Source organism: Leguminivora glycinivorella, chromosome 13 (assembly GCF_023078275.1).
Source record: "Leguminivora glycinivorella isolate SPB_JAAS2020 chromosome 13, LegGlyc_1.1, whole genome shotgun sequence".
NCBI lineage: Eukaryota > Metazoa > Arthropoda > Insecta > Lepidoptera > Tortricidae > Leguminivora > Leguminivora glycinivorella.
In genome coordinates, this window is record NC_062983.1 from 18442367 (window position 1) to 18469997 (window position 27631).

The window sequence follows — 27631 nt, forward strand, 5'->3', positions numbered from 1 at the left end:
GTTTTCCTTGTTTGCTATTTGCTAACGTGAACTGGGGTTTGATAGGGTTACGTGAACAGGAAATAATAACAAAACGTATTTATAGTTGTTTTACTTATAATCATCAATAAGGTATCTAAGTAATTGAGTATTAACAATCACTTGTGCTTGCAAAATGTCGAGCATTTTGTTAGAATATTAATTGTGCTAATAATTAAATAAGTTCGGGTAAAGGAAGACAACACAATCGCACGATTTGTGTATTGTAATATAATTAAACATATAAAGACATCTATTTAGTAAAAATAAAACATATTGCGTAATAGGTATTTCGAACTACTATAAACGGTTATTTATGTATACTCAAATCGTTATAAATAATTTATATAATATTGAATATTTCTGTTTAATACTGTTAGAAAAATAGATGTTAAGTTCCTTTTGAATGTTTTCACATTGTACTACTGGACGGCATCGATCAGTCAATCAAAATCACAATTTTCAACAAAATAGCTAATAAAATCCACGTGTACCTTTGGTACCTACACGGTGCAAAATTACTTGCCAATATTTTTTATCTTCCTACATCTTTATATACACCGGTCAAATCTTACATGAAAATCGGCTAAAAAAACAAAGTGTGATGTAAAGCTGGATTTTTGGTATGTTATTTGGAGTCCTTGGGGGAATGTAAGACTATGTTTTGCAAGCAAAAAAAGTGTGCTAACTTCGTAATTTAAAAAAAAAGTAAAAAAATCGGACTTTTTTTGGTTTTTATTTTTTCATTAAAAAACTATGCGTTTTTGGTCAAAAGTTGAGATATGAAGCGTCAAAAAAGGTTAATTTTTGACGCATTTATAAAATGTAGCGTTTTGCCAATATTTTTGGACAAATATCTGCAAAATACTTCATGATATGATATATATTGCAATACAACATTGTATAAATTTATTTTGCTTTAGTTTTAGTGCAAGTAAAAGTCAGTAAGAAGAATAGTTACTTTGGTAAACAAAAAAAAAATCTATAAATAGAGAAGCCAAGAGTCTGGTAGATTGGTTAAGGTATTAGTTTACGCTAAAAGTTTTAGGTTGAAAGTGTTATCTATTCGATCTTACTTTCTTTGATATCCGTTTATCTGATAAAATTGTCTAAGCTAACTTTGCATCGATTTGACTATTACTAATGAAGAAATAAAATACAGTAAAATTTTGAAGTTTAGTAAATTAATTTAATTTATTTATTATATCAGACAACAAAGGGCCCATAATGGTTAGTACTTATACATTATTGAATATTTTAAAAACTACCTGTTAGTATAACATAAACAAAAAGTCGACACAATAATACAACAATAAAACACTCACCTAGTGGCCTAAATTAGAAAAATAAAACAGAATTAGTTACATTTTACTTTTTCCTTTTTGAGGATCCTGGTTCTGCATCTTGATGGCACAACTCCTGTAGTGATAGAAAGTCCACTTGAGTTGTATTTGACCACCGATTGCTGTGGAATAAACTACGGGAACGGAAAGCGCCCACGCCAATTATTAAGATACTGGAGAAGTGGTATTCCCAGCAGAAGAACGTAGTATGATGGAAGTCAACTCTGTCCACAGCCAGCGGGCTAAACTGTGGCGTGAGACAAGGAGGCATTATGTCTCCGGCTCTCTTCAGCGTGTACATGGATGGGCTGTCGCAGGCTTTGACCAGTACCGAGGTTGGCTGCTCCATCAATGGGCAAATGATAAATCACATCGCATATGCAGACGATAATATATGGTCCTACTAGCACCATCTGTGGGAGCTATGCGTAAGATACTTGCAGAATGCGAGAGATACGCCAGCCAGCATAACATGAGATACAATCCGGACAAGTCTGAATTTATGCTCATGGAGGCAGCACATATGCCCACACATGTACCACCTCTTTTGCTTGATGGAGTTCAATTGCGGAGAGTACACGAAGTCAGATATCTTGGTCACATCTTGTCCAGTTTAAAAGACCAGGAGGACATAGAAAGGCAGAGGCGAGCCACCGCAGTAAGGGCAAACCTGTTGGCTAGAAGATTCGCCAAATGTAGTGACAACGCAAAACTAGTGACAGCGCAAAAAGACAGCTGTTCCTCAGTGTATACTGTCGAGTTATGGTTCGACTACACCTGCGCGGCGGTGAGAGACCTGCGCGTGCAATACAACACATACTATGTAGTCTATGTACTGATATTTCGTTAAACGGAGAATACTATGATTCGGGCACGTCCACGACAAACGACAACGCTCGTGAGATTGCATCGATGTTATTGACCCTCAGTGATATGCTTTAAAAACCAGTCCGTACAAGAACAATTTCGAAACAATCTGATTCAATTAATGAGGGTTTTCTACTCGTAAATATTTTTTCCGCCAAGCGTCGATCCTGAGGTCTTTTTGACCGTAAACTTAACTGACTAAATAAATGTTGATTTGATATACGCAAATATGTGACTGAGTAATACTTGAACAGCCCCCAAATAATCATAATTCATTCTCCGCTACACCTCCTGTAAATATATGTAAACTATCCCATTTGGCCATTACCATCCACCGATTATTTCTGATCCAGTTATACTAGACTTACGATATAATCCTATTTTTTAAATAACTGGCACACTTTTGGTCTTAAATGAAAGCTAGTGAAATTTTCTACATTTTTATTTTACAATTTATGTAATAGCCTGAGTTGTTTTGCTGATATCTGTCTCAAAATATTAGCAAAATGAATATTTTCATAGAAAGGGGAAAAATGTTCTTTTTTGACGCTTCATATCTCTAAAAATATTTGACGGACATTGATACAAAAGATGTCAAACTGTTTGGAATTTAATGCGCTTTCAACATTACAAAGCAACTTTTGACCAAAAATGCATAGTTTTTTAATAAAACGGCAAATACCAAAAAAGGTCTGATTTTTTTACTTTTTTTTTTAAATTACGAAGTTAGCACACCATTTTTTTGCTTGCAAAATATAGTCCTACATTCCCCCAAGGACCCCAAATAACATACCAAAAATGCAGCTTTACATCACACTTTGTTTTTTTATTTCTCTTTTTGACCAGTGTAATATGGCAGTGAGTAAGGACTGAGAATCATCATGAATCGTCGGAAATTTTAATTAGCCACTTCGTACGCTTGCTTTAGCTTTGTTGGAGGAAGGTGACCCGTTGTCGTTATCTGATGGCGGTTCTGAGCCTTTCACAGTGAATGTGACGTAGTATCTCTTGTTTTTGTCGAGTTTCTCTGCTGGCAGTGCGATCAGCTGTCGTTCGGAGCCGTGGGACACCTCCAGAGTGACGTGAGCCTTGCCCGACGAACTTGATGGCGACTTTGAAGCTATTTTTGGCAGGAATCCTTTTGCTTTAGTACTTGGATCCGCTGTTGCTGGCTTGGGCATTGTGTGGTGATTCCATTTATGGGGTACTGGAAACATACATAGCTTTTAGTATGTGGAAAAGAACAAATGAGTCAGGTACCTACTATTAAGTAAACAAGAAAGTAATTATTTTTGCCACGTATTCACCGCGCCTGGAGTGAGTGGTTAATAAAAAAAAACCGGCCAAGAGCGTGTTGGGCCACGCTCAGTGTAGGGTTCCGTAGTTTCCCGTATTTTTCTCAAAAACTACTGAATCTATCAAGTTCAAAATAATTTTCCTAGAAAGTCTTTATAAAGTTCTACTTTTGTGATTTTTTTCATATTTTTTAGTGTGCTACTCTGCGGCGGCGCCACCTTAATGAAATTCAACTAATTATATGTTAAAATGATGTTCGTAAGACGTACAGTATGTACGCTTAATGTTATGACTGTACCTATAGCGGGAAATGAAATAATGGGCTTTTATTGTGGCGCCGCTGCAGAGCATGCTCTGCAGCGGCGCCACTCAGTTCTCATAGATAGAAATTACATGATCTACTTTTTTCTTATGGAAATTGATGTACCAATGCTGTTTATTATGTACGTATGGAAAAAATCACTATAACTTAGTAAATTTATGTACTTTCAGTAATTCCGCATTCCGCCTGAACGGTATGAGATAGTATGTAAGGAGGTGTACCTACGGGTAAGCGAGAGGGAGATATATTCCTTCCCGCGCTTCCGCGCTCGGCGCGATTTGCTCTGGGTTTCAATAATTATTATTAAATTTATGCCCCTGTTGTACACTCTGCTTTTCACTTCGATTGCGAGGAATTAATTATATTTTTCTCGGCAATTTACACCACGAAATTGTCGTAAAGCGAAAGAACATAATACATAACCAACTCCCGCCAACTTTTTTTTTCAACATGTAATCAGAGTTTCAGACGCTTGGTTTTTTGCCAAGTCAAAATTTTTTTTAACGATAAGTAATCGAATCCTATTTTATTTGATTTACTGAATTTAATGACAGAAAATACGGAATTCTAATAAATTGTAGCAAAAATAAAATTGTGCAATGTTTTAACTGTTTGTCTCTTGAGACCGATTTCCTTAGTCTTAAAATAGTCTTAACAGACAGTCTTAAAATTCATAACTTGATAAAATCATAATCAGTACAGAAATCAGATCGAGTGCACGGATTTCCATACAATTTCGCGACTGTCCACACACACTCTTGTTTTTTATGATTATGAATTTTAGGACTGTCTGTTGCCGGCCTTAGAAGAAAATTTAACACGCTTCATTATCAGTTTAATATGTAACTATTTACACAACAAAACAAATTAGAATAAACTACATATTTCGTGACACTAACCATAATATAAGTAGGTACGTATATAGTTAATTGCTAAAACAATTTGAAAACTGTATTTTAAATAATTTCACAGTGCTTTCCCGCTACAGTAAACTTTTTTTTATATTTTTATTAAACTGTAGGGACCAAGGTAATATGAAGAACAGCCAAGTAAACGCAACGTTTTTAACCAGTTACTTAATTGTTAGATGAAAAAGTTGTATTTTAATTTTTTTTAAACGAAGTATTAATTATGTATAACAAATAAATTTCGTTTTCACTTCTCATGCTTGAAAAGTGCACCTTTATGTAGTTTAGTTATAAAAAGGACTTGTAGTCTCATGTAAACGTTTTGGTGTTAAACTGTAAGTTTATATTGAAATTAAATAAATGAAATGAAATGTAGTGCGAAGACGACATAAAATCGCATTTTATGTTCTAGAGCATAAAGTACAATTTTCTTCTAAGGCCGGCAACAGACAGTCTTAAAATTCATAATCTTAAAAAAAAGAGTGTGTGTGTGAACAGTCGCGAAATTGTATGGAACTCCGTGCACTCGATCTGATTTTTGTACTGATTATGATTTTATCAAATTATGAATTTTAAGACTGTCTGTTGCCGGCCTAAGACTAAGGAAATCGGTCTCAAGAGACAAACAGTTAAAAAATATTGCACAATTTTACTTTTGCTACAATTTATTAGAATTCCGTATTTTCTTTCATTAAATTTAGTAAATCAAATAAAATAAGATTCGATTACTTATCGTTAAAAAAATTTTTGACGTGGCAAAAAACCAAGCGTCTGAAACTCTGATTACATGTTGAAAAAAAAAGTTGGCGGGAGTTGGTTATGTATTATGTTCTTTCGCTTTTATGATAATTTCGTGGTGTAAATTGCCGAGAAAAATATAATTAATTCCTCGCAATCGAAGTGAAAAGCAGAGTGTACAACAGGGGCATAAATTTAATAATAATTATTGAAACCCAGAGCAAATCGCGCCGAGCGCGGAAGCGCGGGAAGGAATATATCTCCCTCTCGCTTACCCGTAGGTACACCTCCTTACATACTATCTCAATTTTTTAAACATATGGTTCAAAAGTTAAAGGGGGGGGGGACACGCCCTTTTTTTCCCCTTAGGAGCGATTATTTCCGAAAATATTAATATTATCAAAAAACGATTTTAGTAAACCCCTATTCATTTTTAAATACCTATCCAACAATTATATCACACGTTGGGATTGGAATGAAAAAAAAAATCAGTCCCCACTTTACATGTAGGGGGGGTACCCTAACAAAACATTTTTTTTCACTTTTTATTTTACCACTTTGTCGGCGTGATTGATATACATATCGGTACCAAATTTCAGCTTTCTAGTGCTAACGGTCACTGAGATTATCCGCGGACGGACGGACGGACGGACGGACGGACAGACATGGCGAAACTATAAGGGTTCCTAGTTGACTACGGAACCCTAATAGGGAAATTCTTACATAAATTAAAATTAAATTTAACATACATACATAAACAAATAATAAAATAAATAAATAAATATGGGGGACATCTTACACAGATCAACTTAGCCCCAAACTAAGCAAAGCTTGTAGCTATGGGTGCTAAGCGACGATATACATACTTATATAGATAAATACATACATTGAAAACATCCATGACTCAGGAACAAATAAATGCCCTTACCTGGATTCGAACCCAGGACCACCGCTCAGCAGGCAGGGTCACTACCGACTGAGCCAGACCGGTCGTCAAACATACAATCACGCCTGTATCCCATAAAGGGGTAGGCAGAGCACATGAACTACTAAAGTTTTAGTGCTACTCTTGGCAATTAAATTTAAATAGGGGTAATGATGTGTTTTGTGGCAAATAAAATGTTGGCACTTACTATAAGCTGAGCAAGGTATGCCGGTATAGGCGTGAACCGCGTGAAAGCATCGATGAGTCTTGCTCGTGCAGAGGCAAGGGTTATCAGGAATCGAACTCATTTTGTACAGCTCACTCTCTCGCCATAGTCAAAATCTATTGGCCTCTCGGGCAGATTATCCAAGTGCCTTTTGCCACTTTTCTGTAATTTCCGAAGACTTTCATAGAGGAACTTTTCGAAGCTGCTGAACGAGTAGTCTACGCTGCTGTAGGTGCCCAGACCCACGCTCGCCAAGCTTCGACTTGTTATATTCGTCGATAGCTCGCTTCACGAGAACCGCTTCGTTGGTTTTACTTGTTCGGATTTGTAGACGCTTTAGCTCCAGTAAATGTTGAAAGATCTTTCTTTCGCAGTAATATCTGCAATTAAAATAACACCAATTATGTACAATACAACAGCCTTTACAACCGGGGTTTTTCCGGCACCCATGCACCTTAAATAATTGACTATTCGCTAATAATTTACTACTTACCTTCTCATATTCGTTTGAATGCGCTGAGTAACGGATTTCATATCCACTGCATTTTTATCTCCAGGTTTTCTCACAGGAATTCTGCTGTCAGATTTCCCAGAATATCTTCCGCTTGCATTCCTCTGCCTGTAATAAGCTGCAAGACGTGGGCTCATTATTCGGCGCTGAACTGCTCTAGGACTTGGCTCAAACCCTGAATCCATGAATCCACTGGACTCGTACCCCCTCTCTGAATTCTCACTTTTCGATCTGATAGTTATACGACTTTTAGTTCTACCTTTTTTACGGAATCGTTTTCTACGCCCATTCACCTCAGAGTGACTGTATATCTCGTTGTCACTAACACTTGCGACACGTCCATATGAATCTTTGATAACCGTTTCTTTGTCGTCATCTAATGAACCTTCGTCAACTTTACTAGATTTTTTAAGAATACCTGTGCTAATATCAGTAACACTTGCAATATCGGATAGTACTTTATAACTTTCGGTTTCATAAATACTGCTTTTTCTACTACTTCCTTGGCTGTCTTTAGATGATTTTCGTTTAGGTGAAACAGGTAAAGGTAAATTGATGTCATCTGAGGTATTCCCTAACAAGATTTGTTGAACAGCGCGATCTTCCGCTGCAGTTTTGTCGTCAATTACTGTAATCAAACCCTTATCTGTCGTCGGTGCAATTTCGTTGCTACTGCCGGTTGCTGTCGTGGAAGAATATTCTTTTCGTTTTTCATCAGCACTCGCTAAAGTACTTTCACTGCTTACCTTTTTATCTGCACTACCACTCCCTGGACCCACTTCACCGTGAAGCACCTGCTCGCCCATTAGATGATCAGGCTGTTTACCTGAGTCTTTACTTTCAAAAACCTCATCTTTATTAGCAAAAGACACTGTTGGAGAGCTAGTTTTGTCCCGCGAATCTTTTCTTTCAGAACTAATATCTAACGTAGTGGCAAGTTCTCCTGCGTCTTTGCTTTGCAGTAATAATTCTTCCGGACCAGCCAACACTTGAAACGATTTTTTCCTAGTCCGTTCTAAACTGGAACTTGATGAAGTCTCTTTTGACTTTTCTTTGTCACTTTTAGCTGAATCTGGAGACGGATCTTTATCACCATCTAATGATTTTGATTGTACATCACTTGCCTGAGTTTCTAAGCCAGAGTTTTCCTCAGATTGTTTGTTTTTATTTTCCGGATCACACTTTGAAGGTGCGCTTTCGTCTTTTGATTGGTTATTTTGAGTTGTTAACTTTTCTGCAGTATTTTCTCCTGAAGATTGTCGCTCAGCAGTTGTATCATTGATATGTGCTTTTCAGTTACACTACTTGTGACCGCAACATCTGACGCTGATTTGGCCTCCTCATTTAAATCTTTATGCGTTACTGAGAGGTTGGCTGTTTCAATCGATACATTATTTGATGAATCGACAGTCACTGTAATTTCTGAACTTCCATGTTGGCTTGACTCACGTTCCATATGTATTTGTGCCTCCGTAACAATCATATTTGTCTTTACTGATAAGGTGTCAGTCTCAGTCTCACTGAGTGTCTTACTTATAACCAGTTGTTTGTCTTCTCTATCTGATTCCTTTTTTTCTGCGATTTCACTGCCTGTTGGAGGTAACGCAGGAATATCTTCTTTTGTTTCAGAGCGTTGTAAATTATCGGCGTTTTTGTATTTTACAATGTTGACGCTTTGTTTTTCATCGTCATTCTCAATATGTATTGAGGTTTTTTTACCTTTGCGTTTTGTACTTCGTCTTTCACTCGATTCAGAACTACTACTTTCTGACGAGGAAGTTGATCTCCTTCTGCCACGCTTTCGATGCCGTTTACTTTTCTTTTTCTCTGGATAAGTTTCTGAACCAGATGAACTCTGAGATGCAGACCGATGACGTCCTCGATATCTTGAGTTACTTCTACTTCGTCTTGAGGGTTCACTTTTAGACCTATTCTTTTTACTGCCTTTTCTATGTTTTCGATCATGTGATTCGTCTTTTGCTTGTCCTTCCAATTCTGTATCATAACCATCGCTAAAACTTTTTTGAGGTTCTATTAATCTTTTTCGTCTATCCTGATGTCTACTGGTATATTTTTTATCCGACCGTCGTCTCGGTCTCTTATCATCAGATGATGAACCATTAGTACTGTCACTATCCATCCTATTCCTCGCCTGTTTTCTATCAGGGATAGGACTGGAAAGCTCGACGACTTCTCTCTTTTCTATCCTAATCCTATCTCGTACATCAATTTTTGTGCTAGTTACCCTACGTGTTGGTAATGCTGTTATTGTAGCGCCATCAATGACAATTTCTGTGTTTCCTAATTTCGATGCTGGGAGACCTCCGTGCATTTGCAAATATTTAGCAGTGGATCTATGGCCGCGCGTTGACGCACAATCTAGAGGTGTCATTGGTTCGTTCTTAGAAGACCTCGCCACGGGATTAACTTGAGCACCACGATCTAACAGGAGGCGACAAAGATCAGCATTGTCTGTGGCCGCTGCGATGTGCAGCGGAGTACGGCCTTCATGATTCGTAGCATTGACTTGGGAGGGCCGCCCGTCTAAGAGCCATTTCACTAATTCCCTACGGCCGGAAGCCACAGCTTCGTGCAATGGTAAATCGCCTTTAGAGTTTCGCAGCCATAAATTCGTACCTCTCGCTCCTGCAATAAAATAAAAATATCAAGATATAAGCTTAAGAGTGAACTGTTGTCACTTAAGAGACACTTGTTTCTTGGATGTTTTGTACTAGTTGTATGAGTTATATTTCCTACAAGTGTAAGTAGAAATATACGCTTTCTAGAGATAGTAATTAGCTTTCTTTACCAAGTATTCGGACAGTTTCAATTTGTCCTTTAGCAGCTGCAGTATGGGCGGGACTACGTCCGCGCCGGTCCTGGCGATGGGCGTCCGACCCATGCTGCAGCAACGCCACCGTGGCATCAGCATGGCCCAGCGCGGCCGCGTAGTGAAGAGGCGTGCAGCCGTGCGAGTCCGCTACGTCGACTCGAGCGCCGCAAAGGCCGACTAGCGTTTCTAATGCTTCCGTGTGTCCGCGCGCTGCGGCGCAATGTAGTGCTGTTAGTCCATCTCTGTTCACAAATATGAAACATTCTATTCAAGTCTTATAGCGGTGTGAAGGTATTAAGAAGGTTATCAAGTTAGCCACCTGTCAGCATCGTCAACTTTAGCCCCAGCCTGGTGGAGCGCGAGCACAGCGGCGGCGGAGCCAGCGGACGCGGCCCAGAGCAGCGGCGTGCGGCCGTCGGCGTCACGGACGTCCACTCGGGCACCACCTTCCTTTACCAGCGCTCGGAGCACCTCAAGTGCCGCACCTCGACTCTGCCGACAAAATTTACGGATTTAATAAAACACATTTACATTTGGGTGAATAAACTTTTTCTTGCCTGTTATTGCCATGGTTACGGTCCCCTGAGTCACGCTGGTTTTATGCGAAATTATGATAAGGTCAGTGCGGACAAGACCGACCTACTTTATTTGAAATAAAGTTTGAATGGATAAAACTAGACTATTAAAGTAGTCTGGAGTGATCCGCATGGTCCTATGGGCTAGCAAATTTTATATTCTACACAGCTTTTATAATACTTTGGTGAATTAAAGTAAACTAATGTGATAAAAATCACTTTTTTAAGGCTCGGCGGGTTGACCGTCCCCACGCGCTGAGTACGGAGTACGGTCGCGTAATTTCATACGGAAATAAGTATCAAAAAATCATGTTCATTGTTATATTCTGTAATAACAGGGAGTAATGTGATAGATATTAAAACAAATAACGTTGATATTTTCAACATATCAGCATTTTTCTATTTATAAGGCAAGACCGTCATATGTCCCGTAAATGAGATTGATAACTTTCTTTTTTCAGGTCCAAACAAAAGCAAAGCCGAAACTTATAATTAAAATTAACCTACAACACCCGTTTAAACTCGACTTATTTCCAATAAAGCCTAGCTAAAAAAGGTGCCTTAATATGCCGGTCTTTCCGACTATTTAAAAAAGTTATGGCTTTCGGACGCATCTTAAATATCTTAATCTAAAAGATGTTTGCGGTTAGGTAGATTGTGTATGTATGTAGGGTAGTCATAAAACTGTATTACAATTATGTATAACGTATTTATTTATATGATATAACGTCTATATTGCTGTAGTTTGTAGGTTAGGTATAGGTTTAGCTTAGGAACGTCTACCATCTCCAATTCTCCTTTAACTGCTCTAAGGTTAACTGGAAGAAATCCCTTAATGGGATAAGTTCGCCTTTGTACAAATGATGTGTGTGTTCTTTTTTTCTTTACTGTGTGTGTTCTTATCTTTGTACAATAAAGTGTATTACTACTACTACTACTACTACTAGGCACAATTTCGAAGTTAATATATTTCAGGACATAAAACAATAAATAGAACGCGTTTTAAGAGCATTAATTATACTAGATAGGAAGAACGATTATTAAATTAACACGTTACACAAATTATATACAAATATTCCAACTGCTTCTATTTAATTTTAATTTTTTGCGTAACCTTGTTGAACTCGATAAGTAGTCGAGTTCGAAACACGAATCAAGTTTGTTGTTAACTAGTGTTCGTCCTAGGGATATCTATTGAAGACCAATGGATTAAGGATGAAAAACTGGTATACCTTCGGAAGTGTAAGAAGTGAATGAAGTGATAAATATATAAATACAAAAGTTATATTCAGTAGACGGTCTTTTTGGGTAGACGGTTTTCTCCACACATTTTTCTGGTGTTAACGAGCCCTTTCCTTAATTTGCCACCTAAGTACACACATTGACTTGACTACATGCATGCTTGCATAATTTCAGCAGCATAATTTTGCATAAAACCAGCGTGACTCAGGGGACCGTAACCATGACAATAACAGGCAAGAAAAAGTTTATTCACCCATTTAAGAAATAAAAGAAGTATAAAGAGTCGTCTAAAACAATTATAATGCATTTGAAAACTGCATAAGGTGTCTGTTTTCAATAGGCTTGGAAATATTACATTGAATTTAATCTAATCATGTAATGTCGAATCAGTAGGTATTTCAGTAGACATAATAAACTAAGTATATAAGATTAACTTTATCAAAAAAAGCAACTATGTTGCAATTTTTGGTTTCTATGTTATCACTATCAGTCGTCTCGTGGTATCTTTACTAAGCAGTCGCCATCATGAGTTTCTCCGGTAAAGTTGTCGTGGTGACTGGCGCGAGCTCCGGCATCGGCGCGGCTGCCGCGGTGCTGTTTGCTAAACACGGGGCGAGCGTCGTGGTCGTAGGCCGGAACCAGGACAAACTCGCACGCGTCGCGCTGCTGTGCGCCCAGTCTGGACCACAACCCCTCGTCATCACAGCTGACGTTGCCGACGACCGTCAGGCTGCCACCATAGTCCAACAGACCATCGAAGAATTCGGAAAACTAGACGTATCGTTTATGTTAACAATTGACTATTTTACATTTACTTTTGTTGTTAATTATATTCAGTCATTTATAAATTATAGATTGGTTATCACAATTTGTTAAAAAACATCCTTTAACATACATAAAACATGAAATTAAATTTGGGCGGTGATAGCTTCATCAGTTTTAGTAGTAGCAGCTATCAACGACCCATAGGTCGGTAATGACTATAACGTCATGTTAAGTTTTTCTTTCTTTTACAATATTATTCTTTAGAAACATAAGTATGTTTATAGATTATTTGAGACCCAAATAATAGTTTTTTTCAAAAAGCTATTAACGACATACACATTTGTACTTAGTTTTCTTCTTTTGACGTTGTAAAGTTTACTAAAATAACAATATTTTTGGAAAACGGATATTGTGTAAGACATTGTTTGTGAAGGAGTTTTACCCATAAAAACTGATTTTATGTCAAAAATTTTAAATATCACGTAATAACAAAGTGTTTAGTAGCCACAACAATAATAAAATAACAATAATAATGTTGTTTAATATGGGTCGGTATTACATTTTACGTTAGTGCTTACATATTCTTTCAACGACTCATAGAAATCGCTATTACAAACCATGAGAAGGTATGACCGATCGTTCCTAAATAAGTAGTTACGTTGTTTCTAAGCTTGAAAAATACTGTTTTGTTTTAAAATAACACAATATATAATTGTTTTGATTTGTGATTTCATTTTGTTTTATTTCTTAGTGGGCATGATAGACGTGAATGAATGAATCTTCGATGACAATGCTGAACATGTTTTTAATAAATTACCCGTTACCTGTGGACTATGCCACTATACTAGGTGTTGCTGTACTGTGTACTCGCTGGGCGTTCAGGTAATTACTCATACTTATAACACAATCGGTAATAGCTGCTTAAAAATCGTTGATAGCTTCATATGCATTTTTATGGGTCGCTAATGGTAGCAATCGACTCAGTAATTTAAAAATAGATTTTTAATATCATAATGGTACTAATCAATAACGCCGGAATTTCCAGGCAAGGCTCCTTGATTGAAGGCAACATTCTCAAAGTATATGACGTTGTAATGCAGACAAATGTCCGAGCCGCTAGTCATCTTACAACCTTAGCACCGCCCCATTTGATAAAAACAAAGGGCAACGTCATTTTTCAAAATGGCCGACTTTTTTTTTGACGATTTTTCAAGTTTGTCGTAGAGAGCTCAAATTTTGGTCATAGAATCTCCAAGTGGCCTCGATTCGAATGAAATAAAAAAAAATTGAAAAGTGCTACAAATGTGGGAAAACTGGCCACTTTTATTTTGTATGGCAACTTTTAAACCGTAAGAGATAGCCGGGGGTGCTCGACCAAATGTCATACAGGTATCCGAGTAGAAAAAAGTTGCATTAAAAAAAAATCAAAATGGCCGACTTTTTTTTTTGAAAATTTTCAAAATGGTCCTAGCGCGCTGAGATTTGGCACACGGGTGGACGGTCGCGCTAAGATTAGTATTCAAAAAGAAAATTTTGAAAAATTCAAAATGGCGGCCTTTGAGGGCCAATTGAAATTTGAATGGAGGTTTTTCTTTTAATTACCATAGCTCGGTAACGGTACAAAGAAGTGAAAAGTGCTCAAACAAATGTTATACAGTCACCCGAGGTCCATCGAATGGCATTAAAAAAAAATCAAAATGGCCGACTTTTTTTTTTGAAAAATTTCAAAATGGTCCGAGCGCGCTGAAATTTTGCACACGGGTAGACAGCCACCCCAAGATTAGTATACAAAAAGAAAATTTTGAAAAATTCAAAATGGCGCCCTTTGAAGGCCAATTGAAATTTGTATGGAGGTCCTTTTTTTAAATCCCCATAGCTCCGTAACGGTAGGGAAAAGGTTAATAGTGCTTGAACTAATATTGTACAGTTATCTGAGGTCCATCGAATGGCATTTACAAAATTTCAAAATGGCCGACTTTGAAATTTTTTTTTATTATTTTCGGTCCGAGCGCGTTCAAATTTGGCACGTGGTAAGAACGGGGGCCAAAAATAGAAATGAGAAAAAAAAATTTTGGAAAAGTCAAAAACGGTGGCGAGAGGGGACAAAGTCAAATTTCCCTACCAGTTTGTATGGAGGTTTTTTTTTAAATCCCCATAGCTCCGTAACGGTAGAAAAAAGGTTAATAGTGCTTAAACTAATGTTGTACAGTTATCTGAGGTCCATCGAATGGCATTTACAAAATTTCAAAATGGCCGACTTTGAAATTTTTTTTTTTTTTATTTTCGGTCCGAGCGCGTTCAAATTTGGCACGTGGTAAGAGCGGGGGCCAAAAATAGAAATGAGAAAAAAAAATTTTTGGAAAAGTCAAAAACGGCGGCGAGAGGGGACAAAGTCAAATTTCCCTACCAGCCTGAGGGAGCGTTCTACAGCCCGACGGTCATTGCTCCGGTCCAAGTTCCGAGCTGCGTACAGACAGTGCTCCCAAGCAAGAAAATATAAGTAAAAGTGTCTAAAACGCGACGCGGCGGGCCGGAGGTACAACTTCCGTACAAATCCTACAATCCCCACAGTAACTACGCGGAGGGCCGAAGGCCCGGAGCGTGTCTGACAGGCTCCCAAGTACGCGAAGGCCGAAGGCCGAGCTGCGGGCAGAGAGTGCTCCAAAGCACGCGAAGGCCGCAGGCCGAGCTGCGGATAGACAGTGCTCCCATACAATTTCCTTACAAAAGTGTCTAAACAAGCGTAGCCGGCGGGCCGAAGGCCCGACGGCGGAGCTTCGAAGCCGAGCGAAGGCCGAAGGCCGAGTTCCGCGTAGGGCCGAAGGCCCGGAGCGTACCTGAGAGGGGCCGGCACGTGAGCCCGGCGGGCCGCAAGGCCCGCGGGGCGAACCCACGCGGTCAAACTGCTCACCCCAAGTGTCTTAATAAGCGTAGCGGCGGGCCGAAGGCCCGACGCGGAGCTTCGGAGCCGAGCGAAGGCCGAAGGCCGAGCTCCGCGTAGGGCCGAAGGCCCGGAGCGTCCCTGATCGGCTCGCCGGCGGTCCGGGAAGTTGGAGGTTAAACACGACCCAATAGTAAAAGTGTCTTAGAGAAGCGAAACGACGGGCCGGAGGCCGCAGGCCGCAGGCCCGTCGTGAGCTTCTCAAGACACTTTTACTATTGGGTCGTGTTTAAGCTCTTAACACTTCTAGTACTTCAGCACTTCGCGTTCCTAAGCTGCTATCACTGACATCATACTCTGTGTCTAAGCAGCTTTAGATCATTTTACCCGCTGCGCTGCGTTAGAGCTGGCACCGTACGGTGTTCGAGTCAACAGTGTCAACCCCGGCCCGGTGAAGACTGATATGCTGGAAAACTGCAGATGGCGGAATGCAGATGCTATATGGGAGAATTACAAGGAACGCACGGCTCTCAATAGGATAGGAGAGCCCGAAGAAATAGCTGAACTGATGTTGTTTTTAGTCAGTGACAAAACGAGGAGCATTACTGGCTCTATGTTCTTATCAGACAACGGATATTTACTCAAACATTAATGTTTATTAGCCCGAATAAAGTGGTGTTGATACCTACTTTTGTCAGAACGAATACACTTCAATACTTAGGTCATCATATTCCTTTCGTGCAACAAAAAAACTGTGCATTTTTATTGTAATTAAAGCAATCTTTAGTAGATTTCTACTACCTAATTTTTATTTACATCTCTCTTTCCGGCTAGAGTCCAGCGGGCCGGGCCTACCCTGAAGCCTGAGTTTTGCAATTGTCATTTGAGAGACAGAACAAAAAGCTTAGCTACTGATATATTATCCTGCACTTCAGCCAAATACAACGGAATAAATGAGTATAATTTTTAAGAAAAAAAAACCGCCGCCTTTGGGTTTCTGGTGAAAGCTACTTGCGAATGTTGGATTATGTAGAAATGTGTAGGTATTTTTTGTAACTGATTTTAATGCTTTAATTATTCGATGGCAAGATAAATCAATATACGTATACCGTTAAGGTTTGAGGAGTTTCCTCAATTCCTCATGAATCCGATTATAAGAAATCGAAGCTTGACAAAATTTGACTTGATAAATGATAACTCAATATGCTTAACAAACATAACTAAATAAATGTTACTGTTCTGAACTTAAATGCATGCTGTTCTAATAAAAATACCAAAGTCACTATAAGTGTGCCGTTCATATTTGAGGAGTTCGGTTCTGACCATCATCAGCAGTTCCACTGCACCAAATGTCACTGTTCTGGACGTAAGTGCACGCTGTTCTTATAAAAATACCAAAGTCACTATAAGCGTGCCGTTCAGATTTGAGGAGTTCCGTTCTGACCATCATCAGCAGTTCCACTGCACCAAATGTCACTATTCCGTACGTAAATACATGCTGTTCCTTAAAAAACATAAAAATCACCATATGTGTGCCTTTCAGATTTGAGGAGTTCCCTCGATTTCTCCAGGATTCCATCATCAGAACTGGGTCCTGAGAAAAATGGGACCAATTCAATCAAAAAAAAATTTCAAAATCAGTCCAGTAACGACGGAGATATCGTGGAACAAACATAAAAAAAAACATACAGACGAATTGAGAACCATCCTTCCTTGAGAGATTTGAGGCGGCGGTTAAAAAGTTATACAGAAACACGCACATTACCTCATGGTTACACTGACCATGACATTTGCCCTTGGCAATTCCGAAGTTTCGTTACTTCAGTGCCACGGCCTAATGTAAGTATTTCTTACGCTGCAATTTTAGAAAAAGTGAAAAATAGTAAAAGAAGAAATTTTATTTATTTTCTAACATTTATTTTTAATTTTTACCTAATTACCAAGGTAGCCTACATGTTTAATGCATAATGCATCTATCAGATGAGTTCGTAGGATCGTAAAAAAGGTACATCATTCAATTATAACCTTGAGGACAGAATTGGGGGACCTTTCATAGGTGGGTAGATAAAATAGGGACATAGGTAGGTAGATATAATATCTTTTTAGTTATTTTGTTAGTTTTAAGATATAATTATTTTAGATAATTTAGATTAGTTTTTAATAAAAAAAAATTATGGAATTAATATCGTGACGTAATAATAAAGTGACGTCACGCACGGTTAACACAGTTACTTTATATCATAACCTGATGTTAGGCAGAACAGCATCATGTAATTTTCTGAAGAGCAGAACTCATGCTATTTGTAAACTTGTGCAGAAGTAGGTATAAAGATGTTGAGATAGGTGACCCCCTCTGCAAACAGACTTCTATGCAGGGGGGTTGGGGTTAATTCTCTCTCTGCAACTGACTAATATATACTATACGGATTACTAGGAGATTTACTGCAAAGTAGGGATAACCTGATGATCGGTGGCTGCAGGAGCGCCGCACATCTGCGCCGCGTAGTGCAGCGGGTAGCCGCCGTGCTGGTCCGGAGTGGCGGCGTCCGCGCCGCCCGCGAGCACTGCTCGCAGGGCGCCTACTTCCCCGCACACTGCAAACACATTGCAAGGTATTATTGTTTAGGTAGCGAGATATAATAAAATAGTTACAGTAAACGGCGATTAAGAACGCACAGACAATTAACGTCACATAAGCAAGAAAGAGACAACGCTCTACGAAGATGAAAAAACGAGGTGCAGTCATTATCACCGGGTACTGTAAGTGGCAGTAGAATAGATAGAAGCCAATCCATATTGACTTGGTGCTTTGTAAATTTTATTATTCATCGCTTTATCGCCCCGCCTGGTAAACCCCGATTGTATAATCCATTGACTCGTCAAGCTGACACGGCCTTTTCAATCAACAATTCCCTGAATAAGTACCAGTCCTAGGCAGCCTATGGGGGCAGTCAAGGGCACGGCCTTGTACCTCGGTCGCTCCGTCGGACTAGGGGGGTGTCTCTCCCCCTAAATAATGGACCAAGATGGCCACGATAACAACATTACTCATTACTTTGTTATACCTAAACTTTTATGGTTATAGGTCAGCGCAGTCGTGCAAATCAAGCCGGCTGTTTCATGCCTAGTTTGGGTACTAATTCATTTTTAGTGCTAGCAGTTATAGGTCACAGTTATGATAAGCTTGGTCAACAGTGCCGCATAAACTTGATCGTTATCCATCGCTTTAAACATACGAATAGTAAAATAAAATAAAACCACTACTTTAAACTATCGTATGATTAGTTTGGTTCAGGTCGGGTAGGTAAATAGGTCAGTTCCGAAATGCCGGATTGAGTCAGCGCTGGACCTGCAGAAAATTCTATCAAGATATCCTTAAAGAAGTACCTACGCATAAAGATTTTACATATGAAAAAAATGTTAGTACCTACTACATTATGTTGCTCTGCTATCTAGACTAAAATTAGACTAAGGCCAAAGTCAGTTGCAAGTGGAAGGAAGAGAAAGGTCAGCCGTGCCGTCGGACATCCGTTGAGAAGCCTGCATAGGAGCTGACCTTAAACTGTAGACGTATTACCATAGTCTAGGGCAAGAAGCCGGAAGGTATTATGCCAGCGTGTGGAAGTAGCCTGGCAACTACTGCAATTATTTATTTAGACCCGTATCGTGACTAAAATCTGAATACGAGTGAGAAATCGTGTGCTAAACGGATGGTGCCTATCTTTCTTGTCGCCTACACATTGTTCTCCACGATTTCATTTACATTTTTATTTATTTTACTAAGTTTTCATTGGGTTTCCCAAATCAGATTGCTAGTTTGTATTTGGTTGTTACATTTGAATTTAATTGTACTTAAGGGGTTTAAATACGATCTTGGCTGCTGGGAGGGGAACATGTTAATTTTTATCATTTTGTCAAACAAATAAGAAACTGAAAAAAAAATCAACAGTCAGTAGGTACTTAATCTAATTAAGTAATTAACCAGCCCATTTCAAGTACTTAATCTGGCCCCACCACCAGCTAGTAAACTATGATTAAGATAATTAACCAGCCCCATTCGCCGTGTTTAATATCCTGTGTCATATGGACCTATCTTAACAACTTTCATAAGTTTTAAATTTTCTGAATCCGTGAACAAGTATCAGGCTAAGTAGGTACCTAGGGAACATGCAACTACGGTACAACTATTTTACTTTTTCTTCAATCAATAGTTCACGCCAATCACGCCAGAGAACGGTCACCGCACCGAGTAACCGCTTCTAAACTATCGATTGTTCCGTGAATTAATGACTCGAACGAACACCACACGAAAACTACCGACAGTGTTGATGGTATCGATACGGAGGAACGATGGCGTTTAGTGCCTCTGGTTCTATGCGAGATAAACACTTGAGTACCTAAAGTACCTACTCGTGCTAAAACTGCTAAATAAAATATAGAAATTACTTTATTAATCAATATTCAAAATATACTATTCCCTTTGTCCTTTGAGTCGTCGGTAACCCGAACCCTCCTTAGAACTTGTGCACTCCTTTTTGCTGCGTACTTAACACAGCAAAAGGGAATGTACAAGTTTCTAATAGGGTGCAACGCGCATGTGACACTGTTTGAGTTGCAGGCGTCCATAGGTTACGGTGACCGCTTTACATCAGGCGGGCCACCATTATAAAAAATCACTCGAATGAGTGCAACCGATTTCGAATATTTAATAAATTTAGGAGTCTACAGGACACTATTCTCCATTTCTCCCTGTAGGAGTCTATCAATAGAAGCTATTAAATTTCTCCTCTGACCATTCACTCATGATGAAAAGTTTGACGTTCGCAGCGGATTGTTACAACCTCTCTTCTCGACGTCCACGAGCGCACTGCGAGCGCCCTTTGATTCGCGGCAAAAACCGACAATTATCGGCTCGCTGTGAGCCGCTCGTGTTGCGTTCGTTGCAGGCTCGTGAACCACGTACACACTATGTTTTTGGTTACAGTAACGGTTACGGTTACATGCAATGTTACAGGTTCTGAAATGAGTACGTTGTAAACATTGGTTCGCTGCGAGCAGCAACGCGCACCGCTCGCAGGAGGTTCGCGAACCATGTACACACTATGGTTTTGGTTACAATAACGGTTACGGTTACGTGTAACGTTACAGGTTCGGAAATGACCGAAGCACCCAACGTTATAATCTGCCACTTTATTTAAAGAGTATTAAGCAAAATATTTCACTAATACATACAAATAACGAAATAGAAGTTTCCGCAACACTAGACGTCTTCCAACTGCTAACACTACAAGGCATTACAAGGGGTCTTATTTTACTAAGAGAGTTAACAGGCCATATTCTAACCCCACTTGACCCAGTTACTTGTCATTTATAGTTTGCCCCCCTTTCATTTTGGCCATTTTCTATAGTTAATATTTATAAATTAAAAAAAATACTTTCAGATTGTAGGAGTTCACGATGTTCATAAATATTCCAAATTTCAAGTCGATAGCATAAGTAGTTCTGGAGATATTTAGAAATGTGACAGACAGACAGACAGAGCGTCGCCATAAGGGTTCCTTTTGTACATGTTTGGTACGGAATCCTAAAAATCATGCATTTAAGGGATAAGGTTGGATAAAGGTTGTAAATAAATACCCACTGAAGAGAAAAAAAAAATCTAAAAATACCTACTAAATATTATGCTAGACTTGAAAATCGTCTAAATAAAAGAAAATCGTCTGATATTTATTGATAGGGATTGAGTATTGAAGCGTGAATATTAAACTGATTGAACTGAAAGTGCAATTAACAGTGACTGACGCATACTTGCAACCTCGCGGGTTATGCAACAGTCCCAGTACGGTCAGTACTAGCGAAGATGATACCTAAGTACTATTAATTCTAGAAAATAATTAAATCGTCTGACTATAAAACTGTCAAGACAACCGTACTGGAAGTTGGAACTCAAGTAAATTGAAACCACATGATTGGCGCATACGCAACCTCTTGGGTTGCGAACGTAATTAATGGGTCGCGTGCAAGCTCGCAGTACGGGCGGAGTGACACCGACCAGATAACGGCTCACTCTGATATCGCTGTTACCGTGGATAACAGTCCTAACAGCCATTAGAAACCTTATTTTATTGTAAGACGTGTTCTAGTGTAATAAATTCCAAATTCAAACTGGGATTTCAATGTGAGGATTCGTGTTGAGACTGGTGAGGCAGACTGTATCTAGTTCTATATGGCTCGAGGTAATGTAGTGTAGGGGTCTCATATTTCAGAACAATATAAGCACAGGCAAAACTTAGTAGTAACAACGAGCGAAAGAAATAAACTCTATTACTATTTCTAGCTTTCATTTGGGTTTTTAGGGTTCCTCAGTTAACTAGAAAGAACCCTTATAGTTTCGCCATGTCTGTCCGTCCGTCCGTCCGTCCGCGGATAATCTCAGTGCCCGTAAGCACTAGAAAGCTGACATTTGGTACCAATATGTATGTACATATCAATCACGCCGACAAAGTGGTAAAATAAAAAGTTGAAAAAAATGTTTTATTAGAAAAATACGGGAAACTACGGAACCCTACACTGAGCGTGGCCCGACACGCCCTTGGCCGGTTTTTTTCTTTAAAGCTAGCTTAGAAGCCCCGAGTCCCAAGATGGACGGTCTTAGACAAAATTTTGTACTGATTGAGCGGCGTCAGTTCCTACATCGGCGTCTCACGCGTTGGCCAGGGATAAAAAATGTAAGTACTAACCAATGAACGACGGTGTGGTGCTCATCATCTCTCGCGTTGAGACCAGCGCCAGCTGCCAGCAGCGTCTGCACAAGCGGTTAATTTCCGTGCACCACCGCCAGATGGAGCGGCGTCAGTTATCGGCGTCTCTGGCGTAGGCCAGGGCTGGGCAGTTAGCGCCACTGGGTGGATTTCAACATACTCGAAATTTGCCTAATTTTGGTGAATTTTTTTAGTTTTGTAATTTTTGTTGAAATTATGTACTGATGTTACATAACTAATTATAAATAACCAATGTTATGTATCAATGACCTTTCATTATAATAAGTAGTTTTAGAGAAATTACGATTTCAATGACATGGTCGCCACCAAAATTGGTCTACCCACAAAAATAAAAAATAAAATCAAAAATAAAGCCTTTTATTCATTTTTCTATTATTTTCTATTTGAAATAATAAACTTTTAACATGTAATAAATACTTTTCAAATAGAAACAAAAACGTTACTGCCCTCAATTTGTTCACCACCAAAATTTATGCAATTTTGGTGGAAAATGTATTACGACCCACCAAAATTAGATATTTTTGTGTGGGGCGGACCAATCCAGCAAGGTATGACACTTGTGTCATGTCTAAATGCAGGAACGAACCTGAATGGTCATGTTACGACACGTTTGTTCGTCTTGCTGCGTCTCCCCATATAACCATAATCGGTCGCCGTTCCTACGCAAATCCTCCTATTTTGTGTACACACAGGTCTTCGGGTCTCAATGCTTAGTCGCAGTACGGTCGACGTTTAGTCGCGGCGACCCAAATGGGGACGATTGGTAACAGGCACAAATGGTCACAGAAGTGACAGAAGTGCACACTACGCGTGCACACATTGTTACCGTTTGGCGACTACTTTCCCAAAATCATTCGTTCATTTCATTCTTTTCAAATGGCGACTGTCAGAGACGTCAAAGTAAAAAAGAAATAAAATCATTTGACATTAAAATGTAATGGCGTAAGAATTTGTTAAAGATAAATATTGTTTGCATTTGTAATATAATGTGGGCTAATTACCATGGCCAATTAAATTGCTCGAGTGATTTCATAAAATAAGTCTAAATTTATCAACGCGCCATCAATTTACCTCAGTTTAACCAGTAATAATATTATTGACTACTCGGTGTTTGCGTGTTATGTATATTGATTGGTGAAGTTTTAGTGCTCCGGTGCATATACTATACTGAAATAATAATAATAATGCCTAGAAAACCAATAAACTTGTTAAAATATGGATTAAGACGGTAATATTCCATGTAAAAAACAGTCGCCAAACGGTCACCAAACGGTCGACAAACGGTCGCAAAATGGTCGCAGCGTACACGCGTGACCGAAAGCAGTGAATATTTATTATATTTTCAAAATGGCTTCTTGTATTAATTTTTTCCAGGTATCCTCAAACTTTATAAACAATTAAATATGCCGTCGTACTCAGTTGCCCTCACTAAAGAAGATTAAAAAAAATTGTAACGTGCGTACCGAGCTGCTGGGTTGTAAAGGATCGGGGATCATATGGTCTTCTATAGATCAACTAGTATTTTGCGGCATTTCACAATTGACACTTCTTGTTGAAGTAGTCGTCATTAATATTACTATCAACATTAATTTCAGCGATCTGTACTTCTTTTGTCAAGATTTTTGTATAGATAAGTGTCTACAAATGTGTAATGTTAAAGAGACATAAATAAAACGTAGTAGAGTAAATAATGTGTTTTTTTTGTAACCCAAACAAAATACTTGTAGATACGAGTGCGGAAAAGAGGAAAATCGATACGAGTAGCGATAAATTAATACACGAACGAAGGGAGTGTTTTAAATCGACACGAGTTGTGAATGTCCTTTTCGCACGTGTATCGTACAACGATTTTCAGTACCTAAATCTAAGCTAAGAGTTTCGACCAGACAAGAAATGAATCATTGCTTGATTTGCTCGCACTACTGCGTTAAAAAAAGCAGCATCTGTACTGAAAAAAAACTATCATTGCGCAACAGAAATTCTATTAATATCACAGTAAATACTGTGTAAAGCAACACTACACTTCATTTTTATCAATAAGAATTAAAAATTATATATTTAATACATTAAGTAACTATAAAGTGCTTATCTATTTGTATTATCATTCTGCACTTTTCTTAACTTTCCCACATTTCTATAAAATATGTCGAAGAGTGCTTAAATGATCGTCGTCGTTTATTATTATTTAATTCGCTCATATTTAAATGATTCAAAGCAACCAGTCCACAACTTCACAAGACAGTTTGAGAAACCTTCGTATTTCAGATTGTCATTTGCGGATACAGTGGTTTAGGAGCAGTTCGGTAATCAGACCTACACATGTGTGTACAAATTCTGTCAATGTCACTGTCAGAAACCGTTCTGACAGTGACAATGACAGCCACAAATTCGTCCACATGTTACCGTTATGTGTGCAAACGTCGACTAATAAAGTGTCGTTAAAAGTCATTCTGACAGTGACATTGACAGCCACAAATTCGTACACATTTTGTTACCGTAACGAGTGCACACGACGACTACATTTTGTTATTGTATCAATACGGTCGCATTGTTTGCACGACGTTACCACGCGTTATGTCACATTTGACAGTTAGTTACTGATTTGAAGATTTTGCGACTGAAATGGTTGTATGGGTCGTTTAACCATAAAAATGATTTCAATACTTACCACCAAAATTGGTTCTTTCCCCCGGACAACTTTTGGTGCTCAGTTTTAAGTGTCAAATTGTATAATAATATTGACTTATGTCATCTTAAAATATACTTAATGTAATAAAGAATGAAGTTATGGCAAGTTTTCTTTATAGCTGCGGATTTACTGGATTTACCATAGCATTCACCCCACTAAAAAAAAGTTTCCTCACCAGTAGCCCAATGAACGACGGTGTGATGTTCATCGTCTCTCGCGTTAACATCGGCGCCGGCCGCTAGCAGCGTCTGCACGAGCGGTACATTTCCGTGTACCACCGCTAGATGGAGCGGCGTCAGTCCGTCAGCGTCTCTAGCGTCGGCAAGGGCTGGAGCAGCCATGATCACGCGGTCAGCGCATGCGGCACGCGCCGCCTGGCTTGCGCCCGCGCCGCTCGACGCGCAGTAGTGCAGCGCGCAGCGGAGCCCGCGGTCACGGACGCGGACTGATGCGGCCTGGATATAACAATAGAATAGAATATATCAAATGTAAAATTTATGCTTTATGATAATTTACTTAATACGTTAATCCATAGCACATTTTACCATTGAAAATATTACATTTTAAAGAACAGATTAAACATTTTGAGTCAAATTGCTGCTATGTCCTTGCAATATCTCATTTCTAGACTGCAAAACACAGAACTTGAACTTAAATCCATCTGTTAGAAGAAATTAAAACACCGAATTCCAAAGCTAATCCACTTATTAGATATTTATTCTCTCGCTTTTACAAGTTTTACATTGGTATGCAGAAATCAACTGAGATAACTTCCAAGTAAGTACTACATGGAATGACTAAGGTAGGTATAATAATAAGATAGCTTGATAAAGCATTCTTTACGTTGTTATATTTTTTTGTTTTTCAATTGTTTGCCCCACGTTGGGCGCCAGTGTCGAGTTCTCTAGTACCTTATGCCTCCCCATATTTACAGTTTCTCTTGCTTAACGCGACGATTAAGAGGACAACGACGAGGACGGATAACGGAACGGAATACAACGCAACAATATCATAGCAGTCAAGGTAGGTACCTACACCTACACAAAAAATATCGACTCGCACTCCTTCCGCCTATGATAAGAGTCTTTGTTGGATATTTGTGAGCACTTTGGCCGCTCCGATATATATCTGATAGAGATATATAGGTAGGTTTATATCATAATCTACTTCCTCTTAAGGAAACCAGACATAGTCTCTAAAGTGCCTCTAACATTAAAATGACGAAAAATTATGAACAAGTGCTCTACCTTTCTAATGAAATTGCCTGCGCTTTACAGCTACCTACTAACTCAAAATGTAAACAAGTTGACGTGGCAAAAACGTATAATATACGTAATAAACGACTCGTGAATCGGCCTCATAGACAATAGTTCCCCTGCTATTGTGAACCGATGCCTCCTATTGATTGAGCCGCGGCCACGTTATCGCGCTGCCGACGGCGGTGCATTTCCTTGTCCTTCCCATGCCTATTAAATTATCTGATATATATAATTAGAGTTGTTTGAAACTTTTCAGGGCCGAAGCCTACTATTATTACATACTGTGGTGTGTATTTTTGGGTGAGCATTTGGGTGAGCTACGAAGCATTTTATTAAATTTTAGGTCAGTTTCCAATAATGGTCGACAAGTATTAACTAAGTAGGTACTTGGGTAACTAGGTATGTATTAATTCATGTCACTAGCAAAATATCCTAGGTTATTTACTTTACAGGAACCTATGATTTAAGAATCTACGAGTCACGATCTACTAACAAAGAAACTGTAAATGTGTATAATTATTTTTGTACATTTTTACAATAGAACCTTCCCCTTATTTTTTGCAGGTATTAGCTTCAAGCGCCACGTGAGCTCAGCGCGGTAGTTAGCGAAACAAGTGTGTAAATATTGACTGAACATTACAGTGCAAGCCATGTAATGCCGTTGTTTGCAGATCCTTCGGCATAGGCGCACCAGTATAAGCGTGGTCTTCCATAAGGCATACTTATTAGAAACTTTCAGGTAAAGTTATATTAGCAACAAGATCACAGTCGTGGCTGTATGTTGTAAACATGGCAGCAGCGGTGCATGTGGCGGCAGGCGGAGCGGAGACTACTCGCGAGCATCGCGTGTCTGCCGCGCCGCCGCCGCACAAACTCGTGCTTTTCTCATTTCATATTCCCACACCTTCCATAACACTATTAACACTACTGTTAATGATTTAAGTGAAGCTTTCAGGCAACTTTTATCGTGTTAATCACGAAATTATGATAAAAGCTTTGTGTTATGATGTTAATGTTTCTATCGTGCCGGACTCACGTCTTTGTTGATAGCGTCGACGACAGCCTTGTAGTCGGCCTGTTGGCAGGCGTACATGAGAGGCGTGCAGCCCTGCGGCAGCGGAGCGCTCACATCCTCGCCCTTCGGGCCCTCCACCTTCTCGCGCTTGATCTTAGTGCTTTTGTCGAGCAGGTCGCCCTTGCGCCGGCCCTTGGGCTTCTTGAGGATGCTCGGGATGTCCCGGGCGCTGGCGCCGCGCTTGTCCATAACAGAGAGAGGTTAGACCGGCGTGCGGGCCATGCGTGAGGTGGTGGCGCCGCGAGCGAGCGCGGAGGGCGCGCGGCTCCGACTGGCCCGCGAGGGTGCCACTGCCCGCTCGGACGCTACTGGGCGGGCGGCGCGCCACGCAACCCCACCGCCTCCGCCTAATATAAGTAGGTATTTAACTCTTTGC

General features: G+C 39.4%; 1 protein-coding gene and 1 pseudogene across 1 annotated transcript; one reads left to right on the forward strand and one right to left on the reverse strand.

Moving 5' to 3' along the window:
* Positions 1–93: 93 nt before the first annotated feature.
* Positions 94–27631, reverse strand: LOC125232640 (protein phosphatase 1 regulatory subunit 12A). Its single transcript, XM_048138386.1, is given in 12 exon segments — positions 94–573; positions 3081–3435; positions 6626–6703; positions 6739–6884; positions 6886–7023; positions 7137–8368; positions 8371–9800; positions 9964–10229; positions 10307–10479; positions 17911–18044; positions 25097–25376; positions 27217–27631. Coding segments are annotated over 11 exon segments (4410 nt in total). The 5' UTR covers positions 27445–27631; the 3' UTR covers positions 94–573; positions 3081–3130.
* Positions 12327–16409, forward strand: LOC125232639 (annotated as a pseudogene).